Source organism: Chlorocebus sabaeus, chromosome 7 (genome assembly GCF_047675955.1).
Source record: "Chlorocebus sabaeus isolate Y175 chromosome 7, mChlSab1.0.hap1, whole genome shotgun sequence".
In the NCBI taxonomy this organism is placed as follows: domain Eukaryota; kingdom Metazoa; phylum Chordata; class Mammalia; order Primates; family Cercopithecidae; genus Chlorocebus; species Chlorocebus sabaeus.
The window spans coordinates 34,389,124-34,413,399 of NC_132910.1; the positions used below are offsets into that span (position 1 = coordinate 34,389,124).

Genomic DNA, 24,276 nt, shown 5'->3' on the forward strand with positions numbered 1-24,276 from the left:
TAATTTTTGGCACTGTGTTGGATAGATTCAGGAGCTAGTAAGGAGTTCTGTTGTCCCAGACTGCTAGTTATTTACTACTCTTATAAACTATGCACAGGAAACATGGGCAAGTGTTTATGTATCTGTTATTACATGTAATTATACCTCTGTTACTGCCTCTGGCTTCAAAGGTCACGTCTTTTCTTCATTTTTCAAGATGGCCTCCATCTTCCACCCTTGCCTGCTAACTATACCCTAACAGTCTTAATACTCTGATTAAACTTAGGACAACACTGACAACTACCTAGGGGGAAAAAAAACCCAGAAAATCATATAATCTTTGTATTACTAAACCAAATATTCTGGTGTTGAAATAGGAAAAATATAGATGCATAGTTTTTGTCTTTTGTGCTTCAGAGCTTTGTAGGTTACTTCTGAGTTGGAAAGACTTAAGTCGCCTAAAAATAATGGACCGTACAAGTAAAAAAAATATTCTAAATGTAATTCTTTTGTTTTTATTGTGTTTTTTAAAATAGAATTCTTTTTTTATTAAATAGAATCAGGCTTTAGAAAACTAACAGTAGCCTGGGTGCAGTGGCTGATGCTTGTAATCCCAGCACTTTTGAGAGGCCAAGGCAGGTGGATTGCTTGCATCCAGGAGTTTGAGACCAGCGTGGGCAACATGGCGAAGCCCCATCGCTACAAAAAAAAACCCACAAAAATTGGCCAGGTATGGTGGCTTGCATCTGTAGTCCCAGCTACTTGGGAGGCTGAGGTGGGAGGATCATTTGAGCCTGGGAGGTCAAGGGTGCAGTGAGTCAAGATTACACACTGCACTCCAGACTGGGTGACAGCAAGACCTTTCTCAAAAACAAAACAGAACAGAAAAGTTACAATAAAACAAGTTATAAGAATTAGACCCCAGTCTTCGCTTTTATCGTCATTACTTAGGGAATTAAAGTAGAGAAATAATAGATACAAACAACACTGGTCAGTGAAATGACACATATGCCTTGCTCTCATAAATTAAAAAAAAAAAAAATGACATTCTAATTTATGTTCTTTTCCTTTTTTTTTTTTTGTTTTTGAGACAGGGTCTTCCTGTAGCCCAGGCTGAGGTGCAGTGGTGCAACCATAGCTCACAGCAGCCTAGACCTCCCTGGCTCAAGCAATCCTCTCACCTCAGCTTCCTGAGTACCTGGAAACACAGGTGTGCACCACCATGCTGGGCTAATTTTTTGTATTTTTGGTAGAAACAGGGTTTCACTATGTTGCCCAGACTGGTCTCAAACTCCTGGCCTCACAGAATCTGCCCACCTTGGCCTCCCAAAGTGTTGGGCCCACAGGTGTGAGCCACCACACCTGGTATCAGTTTCTTTTGAACATAATTATGATCCATATTGCCAAAGCCAAATAAACTTTGGTAAACTAATCAAAACAAGCTTCAAAACTGAGGACAAGATGCTTGATAGGATATCTCATCCAAGAGATTCTTAGCAAAAATAAGAAGTAAAAGGAAGTCATAGATAAGTGAGAATAATGAACAAGAAAGAGCACTAAACATTTAATAGTAGCAAAGGGGACACAGGCAAGTTATAAGATTTAAGAAATTCTACAAAGTTCTTAAATGCAAAGCCCATGAAAAGTGGTTTCTAATTCTACTGTCAACACAGTAACCAAAACATTACTTCTAGTATCAGCTGAGTGTAGTTTCCCAAAACCTTCCTACTTCCTTCTTATACATTTCCTTTATTTCTATGCATTCTCCTTTTTTCTCAAAGATAGCTCTTTCAAACAGAGGATACATTTTTGTTTCCTGGTCATAACTAGATCATTGCATTTCTTTTTTTTCTTTTCTTTTTTTTTTTTTTTTTTTTGAGATAGAGTCTCGCTCTGTCGCCCAGGCTAGACTGCAGTGGCTGGATCTCAGCTCACTGCAAGCTCCGCCTCCTGGGTTCACGCCATTCTCCTGCCTCAGCCTCCAGGCGCCCGCCACTACGCCCGGCTCATTTTTTGTATTTTTAGTAGAGATGGGGTTTCACCGTGTTAGCCAGGATGGTCTCGATCTCCTGACCTCGTGATCCGCCCATCATGGCCTCCCAAAGTGCTGGTATTACAGGCTTGAGCCACTGCGTCCGGCCTTTTTTTTTTTTTTTTTTTTTTTTTTTGAGATGGAGTTTCACTCTTGTCGCCCAGGCTGGAGTGCAATGGCGCGATCTCGGCTCACTGCAACCTCTGCCTCCCGGGTTCAACCAATTCTCCTGTCTCAGCCTCCCGAGTAGCTGGGATTATAAGCACTCGCCACCAGACCCGGCTAAATTTTTGTATTTTTAGTAGACATGGGATTTCACCACGTTGGGCAGGCTAGTCTCAAACTCCTGACCTCAGGGGATCCGCCCACCTCAGCCTGCCAAAGTGCTGGGATTACAGGCTTGAGCCATCATGCCCGGTCCATCACTGCATTTCTATGAGTAGTGGTGGCCTAAGAAAGCCTGTCTGGGCTTGATAAACTGGAAATCACTTACTATATATTCCAGTAACCTTCTTTCTCAGGGTCCTGTTCATACTAATAATAGGTACCATTATGAAACATCCTCAATATTTTGAGAATTATACTACACATTTCATCATGATCAAAAAGTATTCTTAAGAAAAAGTCAAAAACTTAGAGAAGATAATTAACCTACAAAAGTTTTCCATAACTGGTAGGACAACTCAAACCCAGCTGGTACAACTCTAAAGCCTATATGTTATCTTCCATCGCATGTCACTGTCTTTTCCATAGTACAAACATAAACAATGGCAATGAACAGTAAACTCCAAATAAAAGGCACACGCTGGCTAACATGCACTATTACTGGCTCTGAGGGTTTCTCAGAGCAACAAAGTTCTGTGAACCTAGCCTCTGGCCATCTGTTAACTGGAAAAAAAAAAAAACGACAATGTTGTCTAAATGATTTTTTGATAGTCCAGTAGCAAGTCTGGCATCTTTATACCAGCAAAACATCCTTGTAATCAAACTACCACTAAGAATAAAATGCATTTTAAAATTAGTAAAAGGCTATAAAATACTAATTTGGAATTTAACCAAAATTAAGTTTGCTTTCTAAGTTATCTGGTAAAAATTTTCATAAGCATTAGACATATCAAACTTAAAAAAAACACACACAATGACATAAAACAACATTCAAAAGAATTCAGTAACAACTATGTATTTAGTAACCCTACAAACACAACTATGAACCAGTTAAATTTTTTTAACATGCATTTTAATTAGTAAGCCCCCTTTTTTCTTTTACCTGTACTGTTTTTAACTGTTGGGTCTGTAACACAGAGGGCTGAGTTGTAGTATTAATCAGTTGACTTCCTGGGGTCAATGCTGAGACACCAATGACAGGTTTCACCTCTGGCCTCCCTCCAATGGTAACTACTTTAATTTGCTGCGGTGGTAACTTAGCATCTCCTGACTGGGCCTGAGTTGTAACTTTCTGAGCCTGGGGTAGTTGGCTATGGGGTAGTGCTAAAACAATTGGTGAACCAGACTTGCCCAAAGTTGTTAAAATTAACTTCTGTCCATCTGGTTTAAGGGTCTGATTGCCAAGTTTAAGATCAGATGTCTGTGATACTTTGTTTAAAATAATCTGATTGGCTGATATAGTCACAGGAGTCTGAGCACCAAGTTTTTGAAGGCCACTTGGAAAAGCTGGTTTCACTGTGGTATTAGAATCTGCTTTAGTAATTGTGGTATTCACTGCAACTTGGTTAGTGTGGTTACTGTACACTGTGATTGGTTCCGTGGAAATGGGCGTGGCTGTAGAGTCACCAGTAGAATTTATGTTGACAATTTCTTCCAGCTCTGTCTCCATGGGAATTGGGGATGAAACAATAACAGCCTCAATACTATCATCATCCACTAAAGTTATACCAGTGTCCATTATTTCCTCTGGAAGCAAACTATTCACCTCGGCTGGCACCACCTCCATGATCGTTCTCCCGCTAGAAAGTTGATCAGGCACTGTAATAAAAGTTGAAAAATGAACAAGTTACTAGGTTTCAAAAGATGTAAGAAAAAAAATCCAAGAAAAATGCAACTGGCAAAATGACAATTTTTAAATTGATATATAATTGAATGAAGAACATTCCTGATGCTTATCTGGGCTAAATCATGTTAACAGATCTTCAACCTGCAAGAATCTGCAATCTAAGCCATATGGAACACAAAACTAGAAGCAAACATTCTTACTCTCCTTGTCTCAATCCACAAGTATCTCGCACTCAGGCAACACTAAGTCACATAATCACATGAAACTCCTTTCTAATGCCCTCTAATAAAACTTGTAATCTTTGACGTATCTGATCTTATTTCTTCCCAGTTTTTTTTCCTCTCATTGACAGACTTGAAAACTGCTGATTCACACAAGGAAATAAAGATTTAAATATTAACATATTGTAAAATATATTCAAATCTCCAATGAGCTAGGTCCTAATATGAGTGTACTATCCCATTTTAAAAATCCATTAAATACCAAAATTAATGTTAAAGGAGTTTCTAGAGTAATCCATCTCAGCAATTGCAGATCAAATAGCATTTGTGGTCCAACTTTGATCAACTAGCTTCATACCAAGGAAACTTTTATTTGGAAAGAAGATTCTCAAACCCTCCTCAGCCATTTACTTATTTACTTACTTACTTACTTACTTACTTATTTATTCATTTATTTATTTATTTATTTATTGAGACGGAGTCTCACTCTGTTGGCAAGGCTGAAGTACAGTGGCACAATCTCGGCTCACTGCAACCTCCGCCTCCTGGGTTCAAGCGATTCTCCTGCCTCAGCCTCCTGAGTAGCTGGAATTACAGGTGCCTGCCACCATGCCAGGCTAATTTTTGTATTTTTAGTAGAAACAGGGTTTTGTCATGTTGGCCAGACTGGTCTTGAACTCCTGACCTCGGGTGATCCACCTGCCTCAGCTTCCCAAAGTGCTGGGATTACAGGCATGAGCCACCATGCCTGGCCATCCTCAGCCATTTAAAGTGTCAAAAAGAACCATTTAAGAGACGCACAGCCAGTCCCCATGAAGAAAAAAAAGTAATAGTCATAAAGCAGATTATGAAAAACTTCGAGCTGTGGTACTTTTAGCCAAAGGTCTGCAGAACTTCCAATAAAGGAATCAATTCTATTATCTTCATGTATAAAAGACAGTAAATCATGTTTATGACAGAACAAATTGCAGTGAGTTATTTGCCCAGAAAACATCAGATCCATAGGAACCTAATCAGCAACTTTCTTCTCTTCCTTTTTTTTTTTTTGAGATGGAGTCTTGCTCTTGTTACCCAGACTGGAGTGCAATGGTGCAATCTTGGCTCACTGCAACCTCCACCTCCCAGGTTCAAGCGATTCTCCTGCCTCACCCTCCCAAGTAGCTAGGATTACAGGCATGTGCCACCACGCCCAGCTAATTTTTTGTATTTTTAGTAGAGACCGAGTTTCTCCATGTTGGTAAGGCTGGTCTCAAACTCCCGACCTCAGGTGATCTGCCCACGTTGGCCTCCCAAAGTGCTGGGATTACAGGCGTGAGCCACCATGCCCGGCCCCCTTTTTTTAAATATAAAAATACACCACCCCGGCTGGGCGTGAAACCCCGTCTTAACTAAAAATACAAAAATTAGCTGGGCATGATGGCGTATACCTACGGTACCAGCTACTCAGGAGGCTGAGGCAGGAGAATCGCTTGAACCCGAGAGGCTGAGGTTACAGTGAGCTGAGATCGTGCCACTGCACTCCAGCCTGGCGACGGAGCAAGACTCCATCTCAAAAAAAAAAAAAAAAAAAAAAAAAAAAAAGATACACCACACATACAAAATTAGCACAAAAGTAGCAAATTATGACTATTAGCATTGGCAAATACTACTACTGCCAAAATAAACCATCATCATTGAGTGCTTACTATACAACAGTGATGACATAATTTAATTTATCCTCACAACAACTCAGAGATGGGAATCATCATTATCTCTGTTTTATAGATGAGGTCATTTAGAAAGGTTAATTTGCCTAAGGTCACATAGCTAGTGAATGGCAGAGCCAGGACTCCAGCTCAGGTTTTTAAGATGCCACAGTTAATAATCTTGGCTGGGCACAGTGGCTTTTGCCTGTAATCCCAGCACTTTGGGAGGCCGAGGTGGGCAGATCACCTGAGGTCAGGTGTTCCAGACCAGTCTGGCCAACATGGCAAAACTCCATCTCTACTAAAAATACAAAAATTAGCCGGGGCGGTGGCAGGCGCTTGTAATTCCAGCTACTCAGGCGGCTGAAGCACAATAATCGCTCGAAGCCGGGAGGCGGAGGGTGCAGTGAGCCAAGATTGTGCCACTGCACTCCAGCCTGGGCAACAGAGTGAGACTCTGTCTCAAAAAAATTTTTTTAAAAAGATGCCACAGTTAATAATCTTAATCCCAAAATTATATTCCCTTAAATTTTACCATTGGTGTTTTAAAACAGGGAAAAAAATAAGTCTACTTTTCCAAACAAACAAACAAACAAAAAACTGGCATACATGTGCAGAACATGTAGGTTTGTTACACAGGTGTATGTGTGCCATGGTGGTTTGCTACACCTGTTGACCCATCCTCTAAGTTCCCTCCCCTCGACCTCCACCCCCCAACAGACCACAGCGTGTGTTGTTCCCCTTTCTGTGTCCATGTGTTCTCATTGTTCAACTTCCACTTAGGAGTGAGAACATGCAGTGTTTGGTTTTCTGTTCCTGTGTGAGTTTGCTGAGGATAATGGCTTCCAGCTTCATCCATGTCCCTGCAAAGGACATGATCTCATTCCTTTTTATGGCTGCATAGTATTCCATGGTGTATATGTGCCACATTTTATTTATCCAGTCTATCACTGATGGACATTTGGGTTGGTTCCAAGTCTTTGCTATTGTGAATAGTGCTGCAATAAACATACATGTCTTTAGAGCAGAATGATTTATAATCCTTTGGGTACATACCCAGTAATGGGATGGCTGGGTCAAATGGTATTTCTGGTTCTAGATCCTTGAGGAATCACCACACTGTCTTCCACAATGGTTGAACTAATTTACATTCTCACAAACAGTTAAAAGTGTTCCTATTTCCCCACAGCCTCGCCAGCATCTATTGTTTCCTGACTTTTTAATAATTGCCATTCTGACTGGCATGAGATGGTATCTCATTGTGGTTTTGATTTGCATTTCTCTGATGATCAATGAAATGATGTCGAGCTTTTTTCATGTTTTTTGGCCACATTTGTCTTCTTTTGAAAAGTGGGTCTGTTCTATCACTAAAGATTAGTTTTGTGTTTTTGCTCATCCCAGAAATTCATATAAATTGAGTAATATATGTACTTATGACATAAAGCAATCATATGGTATGAGTTTTTTCTCTCAGCATGCTTTTGAGATTTATCTGCATTGTTTTTACTTAATAGTAGTTCCACTCCTTTTTACTGCTGAGTAATATTCCATTGTACAAATCAACGACAATTTGTATATGCATTCATCTGTTAATGGACATTTGGACTGTTTCCAGTTTGGAACTATGATGAATAATTCTACTATAAACTGCTATATTTAGGTTCAAGTTTTTTCTGAAAATATATTTTTCATTTCTTTTGAGTAAATATCTAAAAGGAGATCTTGCAATTCCTTCTAGGTGAATCACATGGTAAGTTTATTTTTAATTTTGCATGAAACTGCTAAACTATTTCCCAACTTAACTGTAGTGTTTTATACACCCACCAGCAATGTATGAGAGTTCCAGCTGCTCCACAGCCTCACCAACAATTGGTATTGTCAGTCTTCTGTTGGTCTTTTTAACTCTAGCCATTCTAGTGTATGTGACGTGATATCTCATTGTGTTTTTAATTTGCAATTCCCAGATGATTAATGACTCTAGCCTCTGTTCATGTGCATATTGTCTATCAGTATATCTTCCTTTGACAAGTTCCTGTTAAAGTCTCTGTCATTTTTTTTTTTCTTTTAAAAATACCTGGTTTGGCCGGGTGTGGTGGCTCATGCCTGTAATCCCAGCACTTTGGGAGGCCGAAGCGGGCGGACCATGAGGTCAGGAGATCGAGATCATCTTGGCTAACATGGTGAAACTCTGTCTCAACTAAAAATACAAAAAATTAGCTGGGCGTGGTGGCGGGCGCCCGTAGTCCTGGCTACTCTGGAGGTTGAGGCAGGAGAACGGCGTGAACCCAGGAGGCGGAGCTTGCAGTGAGCCGAGATCGCATCACTGCACTCCAGCCTGGGAGACAGAGCGAGACTCTGTCTCAAGGGGAAAAAAAAACCGGGTTTACAGTCTTACTTAATTGGATGAATTCGTTACATGTACTGCGAAGTTACCCGTCACTTATAACATCTTAACGGACTCACTAGGGTTTTGGGACCCCAAACTACTAGCACTTCTTTATGTGACTCTTCCTGATCAAAGAATTTCCTCTGGCACTTACGGGCATTCACGGCACAAGCATGTAAAAATATCAACATCAAATATACATCGGCAATGACAATCACAACAACACACAACAAAGGGCTCCACTCACAATGTCACACTAGCTTTCTTCCCCAAATCCCAAGAGTTGAATCTGGATACTCCATCCCCACCGAATGATGATTTAGTTCCTATATCCAACAGAACCATAGAAGTTTGACTCCTTCCTCTCCCTGAAGTTCTTCCAGCATATTTAGACATATGGGTATGGCCTTTGGTCCCCCTACGGACACACAGACATCAGCCCAACCCCTTTTAATCTTTCTCTTTAAAGCACCTGAAATTAAAGAGTAGGAGGAGGGAGAGGTCAGGCCACAGAGCAAGACTGTGGCTCTACAGCAATAAGCAAAGCTTGCATTTACTTTCATTTTCAAGCATTAACCCCTGCAGCTCAACCAAACTTCTAAGGTTTTGAATCCACCTAAAGCTCTGTATCCCTATTGTGGACACCATATGTTCTGCTTTGAGGGCTCCTTAACTCAGCAGCTATAGCCACATTGCCTTTCAGCAGAGCAGGGGCCATGAAGTTGAGTGTACAACAACCAAAGCACCATTCAGGTGGTATGTTTCAATCCTGCCTCTCAACTAAGCCTCTAAATTATTCATTAACAGGTAGAACAGTGGAGGACTTTCACCCTCCCTATCCCCACTGCCCTTGCCCACCACCTGGGTAAGACCATTCACTAATAGACGCCAGAGAGAATTTTTATATCTCCTAACCTAGCTCAAGAGGCTCTCATCCTTCCTCTTTCAGAATGCCATGCCTGTCAGTACCCTATCCTCATGGCCAAAACTATCAAGAACTGTGAGAGGTCTGAGACTTCCTACTCTCTTTGAAAGCTAATAAAGTAGCCTAGTACTCTTCCATGGATACCGGCAGAAGACACAGTAGTCCTGTGTCAGAGACAAAAGGACTTTTGACCCACAGTACAGCAAGGAACATGAGCATCATGTGTGTATCAGTTCCCCCATATCCCCCAAGTCCCGCAGGGAAGACACAGGGGGGTCCAGGTAGATGCCGCACATGCAGTAGGTTTGCATCATAGCTGAGGAACCCTGAGCTTAGGGAACCCAAATCTTTTGTTATTGTTGTTGTTGTTTTGAGACAGAGTCTCGCTCTGTCGCCCAGGCTGGAATGCAGTGGCGCGATCTCTGCTCACTGCAAGCTCCGCCTCCCAGGTTCATGCCATTCTCCTGCCTCAGCCTCCTGAGTAGCTGGGACTACCAGCGCCCGCCACCACGCCCGGCTAATTTTTTGTATTTTTAGTAGAGACAGGGTTTCACTATGTTAGCCAGGATGGTCTCGATCTCCTGACCTCGTGATCCGCCCGCTTCGGCTCCCAAAGTGCTGGGATCACAGACGTGAGCCACTGTGCCCAGCCAGGGAACCCAAAGCAAACCTGCTCTTTGCCCAGAGGCAGACATTATCTTTATTATACTGGACAATAAGCAAATCTGCCCTTTACTACAGAGGGAGATGCTGTATCATCCTAGGCTGTTTGCTATACAGATATCATTGAAAAGATCATTTAAAACAAAAGGGCTGTCACTGCCTCACTGGTAAGAGGTACAGAAATGCAAGGACCCATGGAAAAGCCAGGTGCAATGGCGTGCACTTGTAGTCCCAGCTATTCAGGAGGATGAAATGGGAGGATCGCTTGATGCCAGAAGTTCAAGGCTGCAGTGCACCACTGTACTGCAGCCTGGGCAACACAGTGAGAGCCTGTCTCTTAAGAAAAAAAAAAAAAGACCCATAGAGAATTGTCTCCCAAATAACTATATCTTATTTATGTTAGCAATGTTGTGCACTTTAAGTATATAGGTCTTATACGTATTTTGTTAAATTTATCCTTAAGTATTTCATGGTTTTTTGATGCTGTTATAAATGGCGCTTTTTTCCGTTTTCCAGTTGTTTACGAGTATGTACAAATAAAATTGATTTTTGTATACTGTCCATGTATCCTATAACCCAACTAAACTCACTTGTTAATTCTGATAGTTTTTCAGTATAGATTCCTTACGAATTTCTACAAATACAGTCCATGTTGTCTGTAACATCTTTATTTCCTCCTTTCCAATCTGCATGTTTTATATTTCTTTTCCCTTACTACACCTTGCTGGGACCTCCAGTAAAATGTTGACCAAAAGTGGTGACAGCAGACATCCTTGCCCTGTTCCTAATTTTATCTGTTAGTTATAGGTTTTCATAGATTTTCTACCAGGTTGAGAAAGTTTACTTCTTTCCCAATTTGATGAGGTTTTTAAAAAAATCATAAAAGGATGTTTAATTCTATCATATGCTTTTTCTGTAACTAGTGAATCGTATGGCTTTTCTTTTTTTAGTCTGTGAATTATATTAATTTTTGATTAAATTAATTTAGCATTCCTGATATAAACCCCACTTGATCACATCTTATAATTTATATATATATTGCTAAATTACATTGTGCTAACATTTTGTTAAACATTTTTGTTATGTTCATGAGGGATATTGATCTGTAGTTTTCTTTTCATTTTATAGTGTCTGCCTGGAGACAATGCTAGCTAATAAAATGAATTGGAGTGTGTTCTTATTTTTCAGGAAAAGTTTGCACAGAATTGTCTCTATTTCCTCCTTAAATATTTGCTAAAATTCACCAGTAAAGCCATCTAGATATAAAGCTTCCTTGTGGGAAGGTTTTTAAATATAAATTCACTTTCTTTAGCAGATGCAGGGCTATTCAGATATCTTTCTTCCCAAGCAACCTGGGATATTTGATAGTTTGTGTCTTTGAAGGAATTTGTCTATTTCCTCTAAGCTGCCAAATGTATTAGTATAAAGTTACATGTAATATTCTTTTAATATCTGCAGGATCTGTAGAAATGTCCTCTCTTCATTCCTCATAGTGGTAAATTGTCTTCTCTCCTTTCATTCTTGATTAGCTAGAGATTTATCCATTTTATTGACCTTTACAAAGAACCATTTTTGGACCAGGCATGGTGGCTCACACCTGTAATCTCAGAACTTTGAGAGGTTAAGATGGCTCACTTGTGGCCACAGGTTTGAGACCAGTCTGGACAACATATCAAGACCCCACTTCAACAAAATAAAGATAAAAATTAGCTGGGTGTGGTAGGGCCTGCTTGTAGTCCTAGCTCACACTCCCTTGACTTGGAGGCTGCAGCAAGCAAACTACAACACAGTGGCATGAACATGGCTCACTGAAGCGTCAAATTCCCAGGCTCAAGCAATCCTCCTGCCTCAGCCCTGCAAGTAGCTGGGACCACAGGCATGCACCACAATGCCTGGCTTTTGCTTTGTAGAAATGAGGTTTCACCACGTTGCCTAGGCTGGTCTCAAACTCCTGAGCTCAAGTGATCTGCACCACTGTGCCTGGCCCATTTTTTATTTAATTAACTATTATTTTTATCTCTTTCCTTCTGTTTGATTTATTCTTCTTTTCCTAGAATCTGGTTTTTTTTTTTTTTTTTTTTTTTTTAGATGGAGTTTCATTCTTGTTGCCCAGGCTGAAGTGCAATGGTGCAATCTCGGCTCACCACAACCTCTGCCACCCGGGTTCAAGCGAGTCTCCTGCCTCAGTCTCCCAAGTAGCTGGGATTATAGGCATGTGCCACCACGCCTGGCTAATTTTTTGTATTTTTAGTAGAGACAGGGTTTCTCCATGTTGGTCAAGCTGGTCTCAAACTCCATACCTCAGGTGATCCGCCTGCCTCGGCCTCCCAAAGTGCTGGGATTACAGGGGTGAGCCACTGCGCCTACCCACCTAGAATCTTAAGATGGAAGCACAGATCAGTGTTCACCAAACTACTAAATCATGACAATGGTCTTTATGTATTGCTTCCCACCTAAGAATGGTTGTTTGTTTGTTTGTTTGTCTGTTTTTGAGACAGAGCCTTGCTCTGTCACCCAGGCTGGAGTGCAGTGGTACGATCTCGGCTCACTGCAACCTCTGCGCCCCGGGTTCAAGTGACTCTCCTGCCTCAGCCTCCCAAGTAGCTGGGATTAGAGGCACATGCCACCATGCTGGCTACTTTTGTATTTTTAGTAGAGATGAGGTTTCACCATGTTGGTCAGGCTGGTCTTGAACTTCTGATCTCAACTGATCTACCCGCCTCAGCCTCCCAAAGTGCTGGGATTACAGGCATGAGCCACTGCGCCCAGCCTGATATTTACATTTTTAAATGGTTGGGGTGAGGGAGAATATGTGACAGACTTACATGACTTACAAAGCCTCAAATATTTGCTACCTGGACCTTTACAGAAAAAGTCTGTCAACTCCTCGTTTAAATGATTGATTGATTTTAAAACTTTCTTCTTTTTTACAGTAAGTCTTTAATATGAAAACTTTTCCCCAAAGCTGCTTTAGATGTATTCCATTAATTTCAATATGTTTTTATTTATTTTTTATTTTATTTTATTTATTTATTTATTTTGAGACGGAGTCTTGCTCTGTCGCCTAGGCTGGAGTGCAGTAGCACAATCTCAGCTCACTGTAAGCTCTGCCTCCCGGGTTCACGCCATTCTCCTGCCTCAGCTTCCCAAGTAGCTGGGACTACAGGCGCCCGCCACCACACCCGGCTAATTTTTTGTATTTTTAGTAGAGACAGGGTTTCACCGTGTTAGCCAAGATGGTCTCGATCTCCTGACCTCATGATCCGCCCGCCTCAGCCTCCCAAAGTGCTGGGATTACAGGCGTGAGCCACCGTGCCCGGCCTCAATATGTTTTTATTATCATTCACTTCAAACGTTTTCTAATATTGCTTGTGATTTCATCTGCCACATGGTTAATAAAGTGCGCCATTTAATTCCCAAGCACTTGGAGATTTTCTAGCTATGCTATTATTATTGATTACTAATTTAATTATAGTATTGTCAGAGAACATAATACTCTGCAACATTCTCATTTGAAATTAGAGACTTATATTTTGACTCAGTATATTCTCTCTTGGTGAATGTTCCTTGTGCATTTGAAAAGAATTTTTACTTTTTTTTAGTTTTTGGGGGTTTTTTTTGAGACAGAGTCTCACTCTGTCACCCAGGCTGGAGTGCAGTGGTGCAATCTGGGCTGACTGCAACCTCCACCTCCCTGGTTCACACAATTCCACTGCCTCAGCCTCCCGAGCAGCTGGGATTACAGGTGCATGGCACCACGCCCAGTTACTTTTTTTGTATTTTTAGTAGACGGGGTTTCGCCATGTTGGCCAGACTGGTCTTGAACTCCTGAACTCAGGCAATCCGCCCTCCTCAGCCTCCCGAAGTGCTGGGATTACAGGCGAGAGCCACCGCGCCCGGCCAAAAACATTTTTTTCTTAATAGTTGCTGAGGGTAGTATTCTATTTATGTCAGTTAGCAAAAGCTGGTTTATAGTGTTATTCAGATCCTTGATATCCTTAATAAATTTTTAGGCTGTTAAAATTCCCAAATATGATGGTGGATTTGTCCATGTCTCCTCTTCTGCACATTTTTGCTTCATATATTTTGAAGTTCTGTTGTCAGAAGAACATAGATTTTTACCTGTCCTGTTAAAAGACACTGAAAATTACAGGAGTGGGACTCGCCCTTTGAACTAGGAGCAAAGTCCTAACTTCTAACAAGAAAAGGTCTGGGCCGGGTTCAGTGGCTCACAACTGTAATCCCAACACTCTGGGAGGCCGAGGCAAGAGGACTGCTTAAGTCCAGGAGTTGGAGACCAGCCTGGGCATAACATGGTAAGATCCTCTTCTCTACAAAAAAATAATTTTAAAAAATTAGCCGGGCATGGTGGAGCATGTCTAAAGTCCTAGCTACTCGAGAGGCTGAGACAGGAGGAAAGTATAATCTCAGAAGGTCAGGAGTTCAAGACCAGCCTGGCCAACATAGTGAAACCACGTCTCCACTACAACTACAAAAATCAGCTGGGCGTGGTGCTGGATGCCTCCAGTCCTGGCTACTCAGGAGGCTAAGGCAGGAGAATTGCCTGAACCCGGGAGGTGGAGGCCGCAGTGAGCAGAGATAGCGGCATTGCACTCCAACTCTGGCGACAGTGCGAGACTCTGTCTCAAAGAAAAGACAAGACAAGACAAGACAAGACAAGACAAGACAAGACAAGACAGAGAATCTGAGTGTTTAGTTGACCTTTGAACAACAGGGTCCACTTACACACATTTTTTTTCCATAAATATATTAAATATTTTTTGGAAATTTGTGGCAATTTGAAAAAACTTGCTGATGAACCATGTCACCACTTAGAAATATCAAAAAGATTTAAGAGGCCGGGCGCGGTGGCTCAAGCCTGTAATCCCAGCACTTTGGGAGGCCGAGACGGGCGGATCACGAGGTCAAGAGATCGAGACCATCCTGGTTAACACGGTGAAACCCCGTCTCTACTAAAAAATACAAAAAACTAGCCGGGCGAGGTGGCGGGCGCCTGTAGTCCCAGCTACTCGGGAGGCTGAGGCCGGAGAATGGCGTGAACCTGGGAGGCGGAGCTTGCAGTGAGCTGAGATCCGGCCACTGCACTCCAGCCTGGGCGACAGAGCTACACTCCGCCTCAAAAAAAAAAAAAAAAAAAAAAGATTTAAGAAAAAGTTTGATATGTCATGAATGCATAAAACATATGTAAACATTGTGTTTTATAATTTACTACTATAAAATATATAAATTATAAAAAGTTAAAATGTATAAAAACTTACCCACACAAACACATTGTATCATTTGCAGTGGAGAGAAATGTAAACAAAGATGCACTATTAAATCAAAACCACAAAAAAGTAACTGTAGTACATACTATACTATTGTAACATTTTTGTAGCCACCTCCTGTTGCTACTGTGGTAAGCTCAAATGTTGCCACTAATTGTCTGTCTCCACATGAGCAGTTCCTCCCTCCAGTAAATTGTGTATTGCAGTAAAAGGTGATCTCCCATATTTTTCATCCTGCTTAGTGCAATACTGTAAAACTTGAATAACACTAGGAGACCCATATGAAGTGCCACTAATGATGCTGGAAGTGCTCCGAAGAAGCAGAGAAAAGTATGACATTACAAGCAAAAATTTAACTGCTTGATATGTACTATAGATCGAGGTCTATAGCTGCAGTTGCCCAACATTTCAAGATAAATGAATCCAGTGTAAAGACCATTATAAAAAAGGAAATCTGTTAAGACATCACTGCAGTTGCACCAGCAGATACAAAAACCTTGCACTTTTAGCAAAATATTTTTTTGTCTAACATTGAAAATGCAGCCTTTGGCCAGGTGTGGCCAAAGTGCTGGGATTTGGCTCATGCCTATAATCCCAGCACTTTCGGAGGATGAGGCAGGCAGATCACTTGAGGTCAGGAGTTTTAGACCAGCCTGGCCAATATGGTAAAACCCCGTCTCTACTAAAAAATACAAAAATTAGCTGTGTATGGTGGTACGTGCCTGTGGTCCCAGCTACTTGGGAGGCAGAGGTGGGAGACTAGCTTGAACCCGGGAGGTGGAGGCTCTAGTGAGCTGAGACTGCACCACTGCACTCCAGCCTAGGTGACAGAGCGAGACTGTCTCAAAAAAACAAAACAAAAAAAAGGTCAAGAAAACAGGAGAAGCATCTTCTGGTGACCAAGAATTCCCAGGTGCCATTAAGAAAATCATTGAGGAGAATGGATATATGCCCAAACAGATTTTTTGTTTTGTTGTTTTTTGAGACAGGGTCTCATTCTGTCACCCAGACTGGAGTGCAGTGGCATAATCAGAGCTTACTGCAGCCTCAACCTCCTGGGCTCAAGTGATCCTCATACCTCAGCCTCCTGAGTAGCTGGGACCACAGGTGCATGCCACCACATCTGGCTAAATTTTTAAAATTTTTATAGAGATAGGGTCTCATTATGTTGCCCAGGCTGGTCTCGAACTCCTAGGCTCAAGTGATCCTCCTGCCTCAGCTCTCCAAAGTGCTAGGATTACAGGTATGAGCCACCATGCCCAGCCCAAACAGGTTTTTGATGCGGATGAAAGTGCCTTATTCTGGAAAAGAATGCCATAAAAGACATTTATTAGTAAGGAAGAGAAGGCAGCACGAGAATTTTTAAAGCAGGAAAGGATAGGCTAAGTCTATTGTTTTGTGCAAATGTAGTTGGGTTCATGATCAGAACTGCCCTTATCTATTAAGCTGCTAAACCCTGAGCCTTGAAGGGAAAGGATAAACACCAGTTGCCACTCTTCCAAATGTACAACAAGAAGGCCTGGACAATGAGAACTCTTTTTCTGGATTGGGTCCATCAGTGTTTTGTCCCTGAAGACAGAAGTACCTTGCCAGTAAGGAACTGCCTTTTAAAATTCCTTTGATATTGGACAATGCTCCCAGCCACTCAGAACACCATGTGTTCAACACCGAAGGCATCAACATGGTTTACTTGCCCCCAAATACAGCATCTTTAATTTGGCCTCTAAGGCCCTTTAAGGCTCATTATATATGGTACTCTAAGGAAAGAACATCAAGTCTATGGAAGAGAACCTGGTTGAGAGAACATTATGAAAATCAGAAAGGATTACACCACTGAAGATGCCATCATTGTTATAGACAAAGCCATGAAAGCCATCAAGCCCAAGGCAATAAATTCTTTTTTTGTTTTGTTTTGGTTTTTTGTAGATGGAGTCTCACTTTGTCCCCCAGGGTGAAGTGCAGTGGCACAATCTGAATCTCGGCTCACTGCAACCTCTGCCTCCCAGGTTCAACTGATTATCCTGCCTCAGCCTCCCAAATAGCTGGGATTAAAGGCATGCGCCACCACACCCAGCTAATTTTTGTATTTTTAGTAGAGACAGGGTTCTGCCATGTTGGCCAGGCTGGGCTCAAACTCCTAACCTCAGGTGATCCGCCTACCTTGGCCTCCCAAAGTGCTGGAATTACAGGCATAAGCCTCCAGGCCCGGCCCAAAAGCAATAAATTCTTACAGAGAAAACTGCGTCTAGACATTGTGCACGACTTCACAGGATTTACAACATAACCAATGAAGAAAATCATGAAATAAATTGTGGATATGACAAAAATGGTGGGAGGTGAAGGGTTTCAAGATATGCGTCTTGGGTAAGGCACAGTGGCTCATGCCTGTAATCCCAACACTTCGGGAGGCCAAGGTGAGGGGATCACTTGAGCCCAGCAGTTTGAGAGCAACCTGGGCAACCTAGTGAGATCCCAACTCTACAAAAAATTTAAAAGTTAGCCAGATGTGGTGGTGTGCACCTGTAGTCCCAGCTACTCAGGAGGCTGAGGTGGAAGGATCACTCGAGCCCAGGAGGTCAAGGATGCTGTGAGCTATGATCACACCACTTCACTCCAGCCTGAGCAGGGGTGAAATCCTGACGAAAAGAAAAGAAAAAGAAAAAGAAAGGATCTTGGAGAAATTCAAGAGCTAACAGATACCACACCAGAGGAATAAATGGGGGACAACTTGATGGAGATGACTGCTTCTGAACTAGTGCCAGACAATGAGAAAGAAGATGTAGAAGAAGCACAGAAAACAAATTGACAGTAGACGATCGGCATTATTCAAGACTGCTTTTGACATGGACCCTTCTACGATACACACAATGAAGCTAAAGCAAACAGTGAAAAAAAGCTTGCTACCATAGGGAAATATTGTTAGAGAAATCAAGCATAGTGGTGCACGCCTTTAATCCCATCTACTTGGGAGACTGAGGCAGGAGGATCGCCTGAGCCCAGGCGGAGTTCAAGACCAGCAACATAGCGAGATATCACCTCTTTTAAAAAAAAAAAAAAAAAAAAAAAAAAAAAGTGAGGGTGAGGGAGGAAGGAAGGAAGGAGAGAAGGAAGGAGGGATAGAAGGGAGAAAGGGAGGGAGGAAAGAAGGGAGGAGAGGAGGAAGGAAGGGAGGGAAGGAGGGAGGGAGGGAGGGAGGGAGGAAAGGAGGGAAGGAGGGAGAGAGGGAGGCAGGGAGGGAAGGAGGGAGGGAGGGAAAAAAAGTCAGACAGAAATTACAATATATTTCCATAAAGTTACATCAAGTGTCCCTGCCTCTCCTGTCTCCTCATCTACCTTCTCCACCTCTTCTGCCTCTGACACTCCAGACAGCAAGACCCATTGCTGCTCTTCCTCGATCCACTTCAGTTCATGAACAGTAACTATATTTTCTCTCCCTTACAGTTTTTGTAATAACATTTTTTCTCTAGCATACTTTATTGTAATAATATGCTATGTAATAAATATATAAAATATGTGTTAATCAACTATGTTATCAGTAAGGCTTGGACAGCAAGTTTTTGGGGATTCAAAAGTCATACATGGATGTGGATATGACTGCTTGGGGTTGGTGTCCCTAATTCCCATGTTGTTCAAGGGTCAACTGTATTTTTTGTACCTAGAGCTTACTACCAGCATTAACTGGTTAACTATACCACTCAGATTTTAGCTTTTCTTTTTGTGTGTGAGATGGAGTCTTGCTCTGTCACCCAGGTTGGAGTGCAGTGGCACAATCTCTGCTCACTGCAACCTCCGCCTCCCAAGTTTCAGTGATTCTCCCGCCTCAGCCTCCTGAATAGCTGGGATTACAGACGTATGCAACCACACTAGACTGATTTTTTGTATTTTTAGTAGACATGGGATTTCACCATGTTGGCCAGGCTGGTCTTGAACTCCTGACCTCAAATGATCCACCTCGGTCTCCCAAAGTGCTGGGATTAAAGGTGTAAACCACCTCGCTCGGCCAGATTTTAGCTTTTATTTCTAAAATCAAACATCAACTAAAAAACCAGTTCTAGAACTACATTTATCAAACTAAACTGGGAGCAGTGGACTATAACCCATGAGTTCTGATGAAGGTTTGAAAGGTTTGTATTTCCCAGAGAAGACTGGTATGGCCCCTGTGCAAGGACGACATGCAAATCTGTGAAGTGTTCCATGAAAAAAACAAATTAAATACATAAATTTTTTTTTTGAGACAGAGTCTCACTCTGTTGCCCAGGCTGGAATGCAGTGGTGCAATCTTGGCTTACAGCAACCACCACCTAGGGACTCAAGTGATCCTCCCACCTCAGCCACTGGAGTAGCTGGGACTACAGGTGTGTGCCACCACAACTAGCTAATTTGTCTCGTTTTTCTAGAGACAGGGTCTCACCATATTGCCCAGGCTAGTCTCAAACTCCTGAGCTCAAGCCATCCACCCACCTCGGCCTCACAGAGTGCTGGAATTACAGGCGTGAGCTACCGCACCTGGCCTAAATTTTTTTTAAAAAAGAAAGGTTTGTATTTTCATTTCAATAGTATTTTTATAAAGTACATTCTGGATCATTTGAATAACCACATCACATCCAAAATCAATGTACAAGAATTCATATGAGCTAAAGAAAAAGGCACAAAATGAACTTATAAAATAAATGACATATTTATGCCAAATAAAAGCCAAACCACTTAACCTGAGATTTAAGAAGGAAAGCCTTGCAGCATTCAAACACAGAAGAGTGGCGTAGAAATTGAGTCATCATAGGATATAGAGTATGTAGAAAACAGGCCGGGTGCAGTGGCTCACGCCTGTAATCCCCGCACTTGCAGAGGCTGAGGGGGACAGATTGCGAGGTCAGGAGTTCGAGACCAGCCTGGCCAATATAGTGAAACCCCGTCTCTACTAAAAATACAAAAAAATTAGCCAGGTGTGGTGGCAGGCGCCTGTAGTCCCAGCTACTTGGGAGGCTGCGGCAGGAAAATCGCTTGAACCTGGGAGGCAGAGGTTGCAGCGAGCCAAGATCGCGCCACTATACTCCAGTGTGGGTGACAGAGTGAGACTCCGTCAGAAACTGGACAGGAAAGGACAGGACAGGACAGGATAGGAAAGGAAGAAAAAGAAAGAAAGAAACTGCACATCTGCACTAAGGCAGAACCTAGTATACTCACTATGGAAAGAAATATATTCTTGTTTTGTTTTGTATTGAGACTGTCTTGCTCTGTCATCAGGCTACAGTGCAACGCCAAGATCATGGCTCACTGCAGTCTTGGACACCTAGGCTCAAGTGATCCTCCCACCTCAGCCTCCCGAGTAGCTGGGACTACAGAACAGGCACAAGCCATCACACTCTGGCCAATTTTCTTTGTATTTGTTGTAGAGACAAGGTCTTGCTATGTCGCCCAGGCTGGTCTTGAACTTGTGGACACAAGCTATCGCCCCATCTTGGACTCCCAAAATGCTGGGATTACAGGTGTGAGCCACTATGCCTGACCTAAAGACTATTGAAGCAAAACAATATCACCTAAGTTTAATTTTTTTACCTTGGTTTTACAGTTTTGTTTATACTAGATTCATAAATTTACTTTTTGTTCGTTTGTTTTTGAGACAGAGTCTGGCTCTGTCGCCCAGGCTGGAGTGCAGTGGCACAATCTCAGCTCTCTGCAACCTCTGCCTTCCAGGTTCAAACAATTCTCCTGCCTCAGCCTCCGAAGTAGCTGGCATTTTCGTACAGGAACCCACCACCACGCCCAGTTCATGTTTGTATCTTTTAGTAGAGATGAGGTTTTGCCATGTTGGCCAGGCTGGTCTCGAACTCCTGACCTCAGGTGATCCGCTCACCTTGGCCTCCCAAAGTGCTGGGATTACAGACATGAGCCATCGCACCTGGCCTATAAATTTACTTTTGATTTATACTGGTTTTATATATTTATATCTAGCTTAGAAAGTAAATATTTTAATATTTTAGTAAATATTTTAATAAAATACTGGGGATTCACAATTTTTGTTTCCTTTAAAAGGGAACTGTAAATCGCTATTATTAAAAAATCAAAAAACAGGGGCCAGGCATGGTGACTCACGCTTGTAATCCCAACACTTTGGAGGACTAAGGCAGGTGGATCACTTGAGGCCAGGAGTTTGCGAACAGCCTGGCCAACATGGGGAAAGCCCGCCTCTACAAAAATTAGCTGAGCATGGTGGAGCGCACCTGTAGTCCCAACTACTCAGGGGGCTGAGCTAGGACAATCACTTGAACACGGGAGGCAGAGGTTACAATGAGTTGAAATCACACCACTGCACGCCAGCCTGGGCAACAGGGTGAGACTCCATATGAGAAAAAAAAAAGTCAAAAAATAGATGCTGGAGAGGTCGTGGGAACACTTACACACTGTTGGTGAAAATGTAAATTAGTTCAGCCACTGTAGAAAACAGTTTGGTGACTTCTCAAAGAATTTGAAGGAGAACTACCATTTGACCCAGTAATCACACTACTGGGTACATACCTAAAAGAAAATAAATGTTTACGCCAGAAAGACACATGCACCTGCATGGTCATCGCAGCACTACTCACAACATCAAAGACATGGAATCAAGCTGGGTGCCCATCAATGGTGACTGGATAAGGAAAATGTGGTACATATACAATATGAAATACTACGTAGCCATAAAAATGAAAGAAACCGCCGGGTGCGGTGGCTCATGCCTGTAATCCCAGCACTTTGGGAGGCCGAGGCAGGTGGATCACGAGGTCAGGAGATCGAGACCATACTGGCTAACACGGTGAAACCCCATCTCTACTAAAAATACAAAAAAAATTAGCCGGGCATGGTGGTGGGCGCCTGTAGTCCCAGCTACTGGGGAGGCTGAGGCAGGAGAACGGCCTGAACCTGGGAGGCGGAGCTTGCAATGAGCCGAGATCGCGCCACTGCACTCCAGCCTGGGAGACAGAGCAAGACACCGTCTCAAAAAAAAAAAAAGAAAGAAACCACGTCCTTTGCAGCAACATGGATGTAGCTGGAGGCCATTATCCTAAGCAAATTAACATAGAAACAGAAAACTAAATACCAGAAATTCTCACTTATAAGTGGGAGCTAAACATTGGGTACTCATGAACATAAAGATGGCAACAATGGAAACTGAGGACTACTGGGGACATAGGGAGGGGGTCAAGGGTTGAAAAACTATTGGCTGGGCACAGTGGCTCACACCTGTAACCCCAGCACTTTGGGAGGCTGAGGCGGGTGGATCACGAGGTCAGGAGATCAGGATCATCCCGGCTAACATGGTGAAACCCCATCTCTACTAAAAATACAAAAAATTAGCCAGACGTGACGGCATGCACCTGTAGTCCCAGCTACTCCGGAGGCTGAGGCAGGAGAATAGCTCAGACCTGGGAGGCAGAAGTTACAGTGAGCCAAGATTGCACCACTGCAATCGACAGAGCAAGACTCCGTCTCAAAAAAAAAAAAAAAAAAAGAATAAAAGAAAAACTATTGGATACTATGCTCAGTGCCTGGGTGACAGGACCATTCATACTGCAAACCTTAGCATCATGCAATATACCCAGGTAACAGAACTGCACATGTATCCCTTGAACCTAAAATAAAAGCTGGGAAAAAAGGTGAATTCCAAATTAGTCACATACCTTTAAAGTCTATGTTCAAGTATATAGTATTTAAATTTGAGCTTCTGCCACTCATATTTAAATGTATATGAAGTATCTGCTGCACTATTCCCATTCTATTTAGGTGAGCTTCCTTAACTTTGTAACTTACTTTCCATAAAGTCTTTGTTACACGATAATTACATGAATTTCACAATGTATTTCAAAGGGTGTGAATTAACACCATAATAAAAAAAAAAGAAATGGGCCAGGCATGATGGCTCACATCCTACCACTTTGGGAGGCTGAGGTTGGTGGATCACCTTAGGTCAGGAGTTCAAGATCAGCCTGGCCAACATGGTGAAACCCCATCTCTAGTAAAAATACAAAAAGTAGCCGGGCATGGTGGCGGGTGCCTGTAATCCCAGCTACTCAAGAGGCTGAGGCAAGAGAATCGCTTGAACCCAGGAGGTGGAGGCTGCAGTGAGCAGAGATCACACCACTACCCTCCAGCCTGGGCAACAGAATGAGACTCCGTCTCAAAAAATAAATACATAAAAATAAATTTAAAAAAAAGATTATATAATTGAGTGAAATAACAAATAAATGCTATTCATTTATTCACATACTCAATGAATAGGGTTATGTACCAAGGGATAGGCATTGTACCCAAGAATGAGAATAACACAGCCTATAAAACTGAACAAATATATAAAAATAAAAAAGGGAACTCTATATTATTCATGCTTATGATTAACATGATGGAAAAAACATGGAGATTCAAAATCAGAAAAGATGTTTCCAAATCATGGCTCTCCTAGTTGCTTATCACGTAATCCGAGTCAATAATAACATCTTTGAGCTTCAGTTTACTTACAGGGTTACTGTGAAGATAGTTATGAGGTACGCTGTAACTCAAAGTTATTTTCGTGTTTATCTAAATTAGCTTCTCCTTCTGATTTCTCTATTGTTTTACAGCATTCAATAGTCTACCAAATGGCCGGACGTGGTAGCTAACGCCTGTAATTCCAGCACTTTGGGAGGGTGAGTCAGGTAGATAGCCTGAGCTCAGGAGTTTGAGACCAGCCTGGCCAACATGGTGAAACCCTGTCTCTACCAAAAATACAAAAAATTAGTCGAGCGTGGTGGCCCATGCCTGTAGTCCCAGCTACTCATGAGGCTGAGATGGGAGTATCTCTTGAGCCTGGGAGGCAGAGGTTGCAGTTAGCTGAGATCCACTGCACCCTCACCTAGGTGACAGAGTAAGACCCCATCTCATTAAAAAAAAAAAAAAAATTCTATCAAACACCAGGGCTTACGATTGTATGGTCGTTGACATCTCTTCTTTCCATAGAAATATTAATCTGTCATTTATTATGCAGATTACACCTTCACCATGACTCTATCCGCCTGTAACCAATCGTGTCTAAATCTCTAAATCCTGAAGCCTACTATGGTGTTTTTACCTCC

General features: G+C 42.2%; 1 protein-coding gene across 5 annotated transcripts in view; it reads right to left on the reverse strand.

Annotated features, from left to right (window-relative positions):
- Positions 1–24,276, reverse strand: part of LIN54 (lin-54 DREAM MuvB core complex component) — a 90,574-nt gene that overhangs the window by 61,473 nt on the left and 4,825 nt on the right. For 3 of the 5 annotated variants that reach the window (XM_037989508.2, XM_007999088.3, XM_007999089.3), the window contains exon 2: positions 3,279–3,994. In XM_037989508.2, coding sequence (XP_037845436.2) covers positions 3,279–3,962 — 684 coding nt within the window. In that variant the 5' untranslated portion in view covers positions 3,963–3,994. The remainder of the gene's footprint in view (positions 1–3,278; positions 3,995–24,276) is intronic. The other 2 variants (XM_007999091.3, XM_007999093.3) reach the window with 1 other exon arrangement.